This window comes from Dryobates pubescens, chromosome 11 (genome assembly GCF_014839835.1).
Source record: "Dryobates pubescens isolate bDryPub1 chromosome 11, bDryPub1.pri, whole genome shotgun sequence".
Taxonomy (NCBI): domain Eukaryota; kingdom Metazoa; phylum Chordata; class Aves; order Piciformes; family Picidae; genus Dryobates; species Dryobates pubescens.
The window spans coordinates 3,790,806-3,802,030 of record NC_071622.1 but is presented as its reverse complement, the minus strand read 5'-3'; the positions used below and the strand labels follow the sequence as shown (position 1 = coordinate 3,802,030).

The 11,225-nt window shown below is 47.9% G+C and overlaps 1 protein-coding gene across 1 annotated transcript; it reads right to left on the bottom strand.

Annotated features, from left to right (window-relative positions):
- Positions 1 to 8,611: 8,611 nt before the first annotated feature.
- Positions 8,612 to 10,430, bottom strand: DMRTA2 (DMRT like family A2). Its single transcript, XM_054165413.1, has 2 exons — positions 9,938 to 10,430; positions 8,612 to 9,748 (listed from the first exon to the last, which is right to left on the bottom strand). Exons 1-2 carry the CDS (start codon positions 10,428 to 10,430, stop codon positions 8,871 to 8,873), a joined length of 1,371 nt encoding a protein of 456 aa, XP_054021388.1. The 3' UTR covers positions 8,612 to 8,870.
- Between the last annotated feature and the right edge of the window lie 795 nt (positions 10,431 to 11,225).

Sequence of the window (11,225 nt, the reverse complement as noted above, 5' to 3'; positions counted from 1 at the left end):
CACTTACACCAGAAATTAAACCGAGAGGAAAGGAGACTAAGTCATTGTCATTTGTGGCAAAATAGAACCAAATCACCACCAACCAGGGTGACAGAGTCTAATAAAATATTTTCACTCTTATTGTTGCTCATAAAGGTTTCAAAAGCTTTAAGAAAAATAGCCACAACCTATTCTTTTTGGAAAATGAGGAGCAATACTCAGCAAGCACAGAACAAATCAGTCAAAAAAAAATCATCTGTATGCAGAACTTTCTAATAAATACATTCCAGAGGGTAAAAATGGCAAATATTTTAAATCTAGCACATGATCTGAAGATCTGGTTTTAAAAATGCCCTTAAAGATAAAAATTTCATATAGATTTAATTCCTGTTATAACAAAGTTAATCCTTGGACTGGGGGAGCATGACTTTCAATTAGGGTTAAAAAAATATATACATATATACACCCATGATACCATAAACATCTGCAAAAACAATAGAGACAGTCAACAAAGATGGCTCTGTGCAAAACATTTACTGAAAATCGCCAACAGGACCCTTTTTGCTGTTGCATTTTGGATGCCAGATGGCTGGAAGGAGTTCCAGCAGGCAATTTCTTAATGAGAGCATCTCTGCCCAGTAGCACCAACATCCATTAGATGCAGCATCTACCCTGCTGGGGCATTCAAGAAAACCAGATATTTTACCAGTGACTTCACCAGGTCAGTCTTAGCTTTTTACAGTTTATGGAACATCATTTACTGTTGTTCAGTTCAGCCCATCTAATGAGGACAAAGTTTCCTTAGACACTTCAGTGATGAGGAATAAAATAACAGAGGAGGAAAAGCTCCTAGTACAGCCTTAGCTCTGCAGTAAGCCATCTTTCAAGAGCCCACTCATCACCTCTACTGCCACATACTTCAAGCTGAAGAGCTATTCCCCACTCAAAAGCCAAATACACCATTTTGTCAGCCCTGCTCTAGAGTTAGGCACAGTCCTGCTAGCCAAGCATACTAGACATCCTCATCTCAAACAGGTTTCAAGATCTTTCCAGATCAAAGGTGTACTTATGCTGACATGCAAAGATAAAACAAGTCCCTCTTTCGATGCCCATCAGGGTAGTAGATGCTGAAAAGTAGCTGAGGGCTCTCCCAGGAGAAAAATGAGAAAACCTAAGTGAAAGATGTGCAGGATCTCAGTGGGCTAGTTAACTTGGGTTTCAACCTGGCAACAGAATCCATGGGCATTTTAGTGCAACAGAATCACAGAAACACAGAATGTTAGGGCTTGGAAGTTAACTCAATAATGGTGAAACATGTCATAATGCCTTTGCCATCTACTCCAAGTATTTGCCATGGATATAGGGTATATTCTGAGTATTTTAATACCATTACACTCCCAGTACATTAAAGTTGGGTTATTTGTCTAGTGTACTTGGGGCAACAAGCCACAAGATGGATGAATTCCCCCCCCAAATACAGCAAGTGTTGTACTGCTATTTATAATTAGGTTCCATTATATTTTCCAATGGCTCTGAAAAATTAAATTCAGCTAGTGTTTCATCCATTGAACAGGAAGAAGGCTATAACATAATTCTTTGTAGAGACGAGACACAGGAAACATGTCTGTAATCCCTGCTGGTCAGGGCAAATCTTTCAGGAAGAATGGTACAAATTTCAGAGGAGGGCTGGGGCCACGTTTTGCTTGCCAAATTTACTGGACTCTTTTCCCACTCTTGGCCACACTGCATTAGGATTATTTTCTCTGTGTCAAAATAAAGCTTCATTATGTGGATAAAAGGAATGATTAGAGAAACTAAACATAATTCACCCTCCTAAGCAGAAAAAAGCCAGTCATCTCACACTGGACTGAGCATTGCAATTTTAGTCCATCTTCTGTGAGCCTGATCATTTGTCATTTACTCCTTTTGGAGAGGTCTTTAATTAGGTTCTCCTAACCAGTATAAGATACCTGACTCTCCCCTTCCAAAGCAAAGGCTCTTCAAATTATAATCTCCACCATTTGCCCAATACATTTGGCTGCAAATATCTATGGCTAATATTTCCAGCAGGGGAATTAAAATAACTGAGGAAATCCATAGGTTCTACCCAAGGTAAACCATGGGCTTCCCCAAGCCATGAGAAGAAATCAATATCTCACATCCCTCTTACAAGCAAGTGAGGTAACATCTTGATACCTTTGTTCCTTATAAAGTAAGTCCGTGATGCATAAATCTGAGCTTGTTCTCATGCTGCCATTGCTACTCTTGGCTAGCAGCTCACAGCCTCTAAATCCAGCTCCCTTTAGCAGGGGTCATACCCTCTTCCCTCCTCTGACTTCAGGTCTTGGTGACCCTTAAGCCCTCTTCTGGATCTACTGAATGGTTTATAGGGGCCCTGCCTTGCTGGCCCCATTCCTGTCTGGTTGAATCTCTGTGAACCTTTCCTATAGTCTGGTCAGGGCTAGTACCCCATTTCACTTCCAAACATCTGATTTTAGCAATGACCTCAGCATTTTAAGGCCAGCCAGTCTTGTTAAATCTCTCTGTAAACATAAACCCCAAGCAGATTTTTTTAAAAGCCTTTGTAATTCATGCTTTCCATCTGCCTGTCAGACCACACGAAAAGATCTACCCTCTGTTTCTTGTTTCCTTTCCCTTTCCCTCTTCCCCCCAGGAGCCTGCCCTGCTGTCACAAACCTTCTCAGATTTGCCTGATTAAATAGTCAGCTACTTTCTAAAGATATGCATAACCAATTTGCAATTATTGATGGGCATTAAGACTTCAGGTACCTTGTTCTCAATTCATTTCTATAGCTTCCTCTGAAATTCATTACCTTTTTTTCATAGTTGTTTTTCTATTCATGTATCAGGGGTGGGGGGGAAATTAGCCATGGAGAGACAACTCTTACAAGTTTTACAGCACATTAATAAGAGAAAAAGAAAGAAAAGAAAAAAAAAAAAAAAAAAAGGGTGGGGAGCATAGGGTGAAAAAACTTCTCCAAATTTATACTGGGTGCAGGCACACACTCACTGAGAACATGCCAAAGGACCCATCCTTATCCCCCACAGAGCTGCATCACAGTGTTCATACAGGCAGAGCTTCTACGTGAAGGCAGGGATCAGAACATATCACACATATCACCATCACTTACAGAAAATTAATCCACAAATCAGTATATGACAGGATTTTGCTCTTCCACACCACCAGAACAGGGCTGTCAGGAAGAAGTGTTTTTTAACCCCTGTAGTTTAGAGTTTGCAAGGAGCCAAGATAATATCTCAAATAAGACTTTAGCTCCCACATACAGGTAAATCCAATACTGCACAAAACAACATTCCAAACAGAATTATCTCCTGGGTGGGTGTCTCATCATGCCCTTGTCCATGTCTGCCAAATTCACACCTGGGGTAAAAATGAACATGAGTTTACTCTAGCATTTGGACAGAGCAGGCCTCAGACTTTGTTATGGTTAGAAACGGTTAGCAAACAGCCCGTTGCGGTTTAGAGTTGTATCTTCTTGTCTTTAAGCATTTTCATCTCTCTTGACATACTTGCTTCCACATGAACAATCAATGAGTCACTGTAAAAGCACCTGTCACCATTTTACACTGATGGCCACTTGCTCAGCCCTTGGCCTGTATTATGAGCATGCACTTAATTGAATCTCCTGACCTCTGTACAGCACCAGATATTACTATATCTGGAACTACGAGCCTGTCAGAGTTTTCCTTGAAAATATAAATCCTGCCACAGAGTCCTGCCCTGCTCAGCCTGTGCAGGGTATAATCAATTCTTAAAGGCTCCCTCAGGAAAGACAGGTTATAATAGACTTTTAATACAGCCCAAGAAGCTGCCTTACCCTTTTCATGAACATGGCTGTCCTTCAAACACAACACTCAGCAAGGGACACATTGCTCTCCTGTAATACAGGCACCAAGATCTTATTTTAGTAACTCTTAAGTATTTCCACAGTCCTTACTAATGCATCCAAGTTCTCTGTTAGCTCTTGTGAGGCAAAGATCTGTGCTGGAATTCACCCCTTCTACCCTCTCCTCACTTCTTCCACCTTTATCATTACCCAACACTGGACTTGTTTGCAAACCTACCTTCTCCAGCTCTGTCACCCTGAACCCGTGTTAGCCAGAATGAGTCAGCTCATCTCCCAACCTTTTAACCTCCTCCCCCCACCCTTGGCCGCGTCTCTCTCATTAACATCACCACCCCGGCAGCTGCACCACACCCTCCCTTTCCCACAGCCCTCGATAATTTCCATCGAATCCAGCAACCGCCCGCAAACTTTAACGGTGAATTAAAGGTTCCCCAGTTCTGGGGGCTTCAGGGGTCCTCAGGCCGAGTCCTGGCAATCGCAGCGAGCATCCTCCGACGTCCCAACAGTGCACTTGGGACAGAAGTGTCTCTTCCGACGGTTATTAGACTCCCTAATAACACAGGAACGAGGGAGACTGACCGAAATTTAATAGTTTTCAAAATAAAACATTTGCTTAAATTAATTTTCTCCTCCTTTTATGTCTTTTTTTTTCCCCCGAAGAAGCTCATTTTGATGCAAAACAGCATTGTGAGATTTCAGGGATTTTTCGGTTTTTTTAACGTGGTTTCTATTTCTGTTTTCGAATTTATGCCAAACCACCTCTTCTTTATTTTTTTTCCTAATAAAAAGATAGAAAGATATAAAGGAGAAAGTGGAAAGGAGCAATAATAAGGAAAAAAATAACTTCTGCAATAGAGTTTTAATATTTCTCTTAAAACCCGGGTGATGGAAATTGGAATGGATTCTCACTGGTGCTAAAAGAAGCAGAATAAAAGTAAAACACTCGGTTGCATCTGTTGAGCTCTCAATGTGCTGTCGTTCCCCGCGTGTGAGTTGAAGCCCCCGGAGACGAAGGAAACCGGGAGCTGTCGTACCCGGGGGTCCACCAACAGCTGCAGCCGTGCTTTGACGGCTCGTCCCACGAAACTGATCCTTCTTCTTGTTTTCTTTTTTCCTCTTTTTTTCTTTTTTCCACCTGCTTAATCACATTTAAATATATTAAATACTTTCCTATTGTTGCTCTGGTATAAAAGTAATTGCTGCAGTTGCCATGGGGATGTTATGACAACACGGAGGGTGGTGTTAGTGGATAACTGCACGATTAGAGGTGTCCCCTCGCCTGGAGAACGTGGGAAGTTTGTGCGCCTGAGACGCAAGTGCCCTGGGAACGCCTGGGCTCCCACAGGTGGAATCATCTCGGAAGAGGGACATACCTGGGCTTGCACCCGTTGGGGACAAGGAAAAAGAGATGTTAGAGAGAGGGGAGCGAGAGGAGGACGGTGGGACGCGGTAAAACCGCTCCCCCCCACTCCTCACCAGCGATGTCACCGTGGGTCCGGCTGCACCGGCAGCAGCTGTGTTTGCTCAGGGCCGGCGCAAAGGCCATCCCGCCCCGGTGAGGGACACCCGGGGCTGTCCCTTCCTTCTTGTCAGAGGTAGCGCCGAGCTGCGGAGCCGTTTCCAGGCCGGAAAATAAGGCTTCGAGTCCCGGGACAGTCACGGCTTCGGCTGTCCCGGGACTTGATGCCCCGTTTCCCGATAGTCCGGAGGGGGTTGGGGAGAGGTGTCTCTGAAAAAAAGAGTGGGAGGGTAGTAAAGTTTTCCCACACACACACTTCATACTTCAGCACCCCCACCTTCCCGACTGGCAGCCTCGCAAGCGAGTAGGAGAGGTTCATTTTAGGTGAAGGAATGTCATTTCGCTACTAAATGGTTAGTCTAATTTGATCTTTATTATGCTGTGGATTAGGGATGATTCATATTAAACACTAGTGCAGTTAATATCACTCCGGAACGTGTCCCACTGTATGTAGAGCAGCCGCTCATACAGCCCCGCCGCTTCCTGAGACTCGTGGATTAAGATTTAATTAACAGGGAAATTTGCGAGAGCTCGCCCGCAGCCTCCCTGCTTTACAAATAATTTATACTCCGTTCCGCGGATTTTTATTCAGGTGACAGCATTTTATTTTACTCTAAAAAGCGACCTGAATATTTTATATCCTGCCGGAGGCTTCTGTTACGCAAACCTCTCCAGGACAGTTCCAAACCCAAGCGATTTTTTATTTTCCTTTTAATCTACGGGAATTACCGCAATGTATCGGATTCTCTTACCCCCTCCTCCTACTCCCCCCCTCCCCCCCCCCCCCCCAATTTAACAGCCTAAACTATCCATATGAAAGTTAATCGTCGTGATCCCCATTGTCGGTTGTATAAATCCAAGATCAAGCCAACCTCCAAGACACGGCAACAGTTCTGATAAATTGTCCTGCTCGCCTAACTACACAAGAATGGCTTTTATAATTAAAAGGGGAGCTGAGTTAAATCAACAGCTCCTAAGCCCTTCTCAACAGGGCTAGAATAGGAGAAATGTGGCGACCTGATTTCTTTAAGTAGCAGCTCTTTGTAGCCCATTCATAACTCTAAATATGGAAACCCATCCTACACAGTCAGCTGCCAAGCAAAAAAAAAAAAAAAAAGAAAGAAAGAAAAAGTTTATTCAGATGCTCAAAGTTCATCCTTTTTTTTCCCAGTCTAACATAACCCTGGCACTTTATAACCAAACAGACAACTCCTTTTTCCAATTAAAGTGGAATTAGGAAACTCAATCAAATTAGCTCACTATTAAAGCCCTTCTTTATTAAACCGTTTTATTGTAGTAATATTAAGTTTCACCCACTCTTGGAACACGAGACTTTAAAAAGTTTCCCTTGTGATATTGATTTGGCTGCTCCAGGGATGGGTCAGGGTCAAAGGTATTTACCTGGGTGTAATCTGTAATATTTACTTACTCTGGTTTTTTCCCCCTTGTTTTTAAAGAAAATCTTAAAATTGTATCCAGACAGATCAATCACATGAGGGAAGGAAGAACTGCATCTTACTTGCTCCCGTCCTTTGATTTTACCCAGGGGCTTCCTTCAGTAGCTATGGTGGGGTGCGTCTCCTCCCAGCCCCACCAGTATATTAACTGGTTGGTAGGAGCCGCGCTGTCAGCTCGAAGCCAATGTTTACACAGTTATATTTGAAGTGAGAAAGTAAACAGTCCAGCTGTGCCACGGAGCGGTTCGGTGGGATTAGGTTTCCATACCAACCAACTTTAGGAGCTTTTACAGTCTTAATTCAACCATGCGCTGCACTTGTTCTTTGTAATAGTTTTCCTGGGCCAAACGCTCCCAGGACTGGTAGGAAAATTGCGCTTCAGCCTTCGGAAGGATCAGGCTCTCTGGGTGCTGGGGGTACGCCCACTGCCCTCCGACTCGTCGCAATAAGTAAGTAAACAGAGGGAGGAATGCCTTGCTTGCTTTCTGATCTTGAAGAATAGTCTGACACCATTGCCAAAAAAACCAAAAAAAAACAACAACAAAAAAAAAAAGGCGGAAAATCAAAAGACAACAATAAACTAAAAGCAAACAAACAAAACCAGCACAGACAAACAAAATAACCAACCCACGCGTGTAGCTTTTACTCTCGCAAAGAGAGGCAGCTTCGGAAGGACACTCAGCTCCAAAAGTACACCACCGAAACCTTCCCTGCTCGTGCCCCCGGCACTGAGCGTGTGGTACCTTAACTCATTGTCCTGTTGCAAACGCGTTCTGAAAGCCCATCGCTGTTACACATCCCTTTGCTCATCTCGATACAGAAACCATCAAAACGTACATTCACATTTCAGACACGAGGAAAAAAGAATTACCTCTCTGCTGCTACACAACCCACAACCAGCCAGGCAGGCATCTGCTTTAACTGTGCCTTTCTTCTCTGTGACAATGCCAGATTTCCTAGGTGTGACAAAAACGGTGAAATATCAAAGGGGAAAAAAAAAATTAAAAAAGGAAAAGAAAAAAAGCTTAAATCTACACCCCAATTTTTTTTATTTTCTTTTTTTACTCCTGGTGTAAATAGTAAAAAGACCAGAACCAGAAATAAACATATTTGACAATTTCAGCTGATAAGGAAATTGCTCTGGTTTGTACGTTGCAATTTTATTTATAAATTTCCTGAAGAATATCTGTTTTGACCATGATAAAAATGTAGTAAACACGTTTGTGCTCATTACACAAACTCCTTTCAACACTGACCGTACTTTTCAAACGGATTGCCCAAACACACTTCCACTGGCTCATAAAATACCATTTGCCATTTATAAGACCGATAATTTTTTTTTTTTTAATAGAAAATAACATTTATTTCTATTAAATGGAAACACAGAATTACCTGTTAGAAACAGCAAGAAGTTTGCTACATTGGAACAAGAAAGCAATTTTCTTGCAGATCACAAATGAAGGAGGCTTATTAAACCGTCATACACCGTTGGTGCCGGGGTCCTACGGACAGTTACAAATATACCTACTTTCCAGTGTTATATACAGATCAGAACATTGCTGGGGGTAGGAAGGAAAAGGCTTTCAGTTTGACAATGTTTCACCTATATGCCTGGTAAGTATTACAATGAGCTGTCTAACCTTTAGCTTAACGTTAATACCAAGTTCACCTACAAGTTACATTAATAACTTAGATTTCCATTTTATAACATTATACACTTGCTAGTATACATATATATATGTATGTGTGTGGCAAGGAGTGTGTGTGTGAGCGTGTGTGTGCGCACACCCCACGACGCACCGAGGATATCCATGCTTATGGCCATAAGCAACAAAGAGTGACTCATGTCTGGACAATGAAAAGTGCACCTTGATCACCGTTTTAACACACCTACATCTGTCCGCGCCGGGCTCCACACGCAATCATGACCTGTACGGGGGAGAGGGGAGAGAAAGCCACCCGTGTCCATCCACCCGTGCCTACCTAGCTACACCTACACAGATGAGCTTTAGGAAGCCACCCCCGCTATTGCTTCTCGGGGGTGTTGTTGACCATGGGCCCGTAGAGCCCGCCGGAGTAGACCTGCTCCTTGTGCACGGCAGAGCGGTCCCGCATGAGGTCGCTGAAGGCGTAGTCCATGGGCGGCCGGAACCCCAGGGTGGGCATCAGCCCGGCCGTGGAATAGGGGGTCATGAAGGCCAGTCCCCGGCTATGCGCCGAGTAGGCAAGGCGCAGGGGGTTGAGTCCCAGGTGGGTGCCCAGCGGGTAGGCGCCGGCCTCGGCCCCGAAGTGCGTGGCGTTGGGCTGCAGCGGGGAGAAGGCAGAGCGGCTGCCCAGAGTGCCGATGGCGGGGGCCATGGCACCGGCTATCAAGGGCCGGTGATGGGCGGCGGTGGTGGCGGGGCTGGGTGGAAGACCTTGCAAAGCGCCGTCCCGAGCCCAGCCCTCCTCGGGGCCCTTCTCTGGGCCGCGGTTGTTGAGTATCTGCTCGATGGCCTGTACCACGTCCCCGCCGCAGCCCTGCAGCACCAGCTCCAGTACGCTTCGCTTGTGCGCCGGGAAGACGCGGGTCAGGATGTCGATGGGAGTCCGCTGCCGGACGGCGGCCGAGGGCGACGGGTCCTGCTCATCCTTGTCCACTTCCGAGCCCGAGTCCGAGCCCAGCGGGCTGATGGAACCCGGGCTCTCCTCCCCTTCCTTCGGGCCCTTGGAGACGGGCGAGCTCAGGAAAGACTCACCGTCGCCGTTCTCCGAGCCCGAGCCGTGGCGAGCTTCTGGGGAAGAGGTGCCGGGCACGGACTCGCCGTCCGGGGAGAGAGGCTTCCCGCCCGCCTGCTGCGGGGTGACGGAGCGACTCGGCAGCAGTGTCTTGGGGAACAGCTCGAACTTCTGCATCTTGGACTCTGCGGGACAGAGAGGGAGGAGGAGACAGCGTCAGTGCGGCTGCCCCGGGCGGGCCCCGCGGCTGTCGGCGGGGCCACCCCCGCCACTTCACCAGGACGCCCCGGCTGTAGCTCCGCGCCGTGCCCCTGCCTCGCCGCCTCTCCCGGTTTCTTTCCTCCCCACACCACCAGCGCAGATCATGGCCTTACCTGAGGCGCCGGCACCTCCTTCTCCGCCTCCCCCACTGCAGACGGAGCCGAAGACCTCGTACGCGGGCCGGGGTGGGATGATGCCGTTAGCTGCCGCCAGGGCCAGCCCCTCGGCCGTGCCGTAGAGCAGCTGGAGCTCGCGGGCCTCGTTCTCCTCCTGGGCCTGCTGGCGGCGCAGCGCCACCTGTGCCGCCATGACGCGCTGCCGCTCGGCTATCAGGGTGCACTTGGCGCACATGCAGTCCTTCCAGCGACAGTACCGCTTGTGGCCCTTCAGCGCCGACACCACGCCGTGGTTGCGGCAACGGGCGCACTTGGGCGTCCGAGGGTACTTCTCGGCCGCCCGCAGCAACAGCGGCGGTGCCCGCAGCAAGCTCCCGGCTACGCTCACTGGCAACGTAGCCGCTGCTGCCGCTGCCGCAGCCGCCACCGAGCTGGGGGGTACCGGGGGCGGAGCGGAGGGCACACTGGGCATCTCGGACCGCAGCTCCATCCTAGCAAGTCCGTCCCGAAAGTGCGAGCCCCCCTCCCTGGCCTCCCCAAAAGCAACGCGGGGCGGGGAAGCCCCCGCGATGCACCCGCGCCGGACAAGGAGAAGTTCGTGGCACCTTCAGGGGCAATCACGAGTGGGAGGCACACGGAGCTCCGCGCGCGGTCATGCAAAACCCAGCACCTACTCCCTCGCCTTGCTCACCGTCCCTGTCCCACGACACACGGCTCCGGAGTGGAGTTCAGGTGAGGAGGAGGCTGACAGGAGCCTTTCTGTGTTCTCCTCCCCCCTGCGCCCGAAAAGAGAATCTAAACTAAGAAAATCCAAGACAATTTAGATCTCTCTCGCCTCCTTGCTCTCCACGCTTATCTAGCGGGGTAACACCAAGTTCATCGCGCCGGGCTCAAAGCCGAGCTCTGCTGTCCGCGCTTGCGGGATCGCCGCTCCCCACGGCGACCCGCTGGAAACCCGAGCTGCTCCCTAACCTCAGGTCCCCCTTCCCCCTCTAACTAGGACCGCAGATTAAAAGGGTCCCTTCGAAGAGCAATCCGGCACCTTCAACGACAGGATCCCTCGCCACAAGTCGCCGAGGCTAAAATCCAGGAGAGAATTAAACAAATCAAAATTGTAAAAAAATAAAATAAATAAATAAAAACCCCACCCCGCTTCCCGAGAAGCAGGACCGCAGCCGGGCGCAGCGGGCCAGAGGAAACTCCCGGCCCGGATGGGCTCACCCGCCACGGAGAGCCGACTTTGGAGCAGTCGGAGCAGGCAGAGCCGACGGAGCAGGCACACCGG

Excerpts from the sequence above, each read along its gene's own strand:
- DMRTA2 (XM_054165413.1), bottom strand. The coding sequence starts at position 10,430 with ATGGAGCTGCGGTCCGAGATGCCCAGTGTGCCCTCCGCTCCGCCCCCG. Across the intron at positions 9,749-9,937 it reads AGGAGGTGCCGGCGCCTCAG|AGTCCAAGATGCAGAAGTTC; the intron begins GTAAGGCCATGA and ends TCTGTCCCGCAG.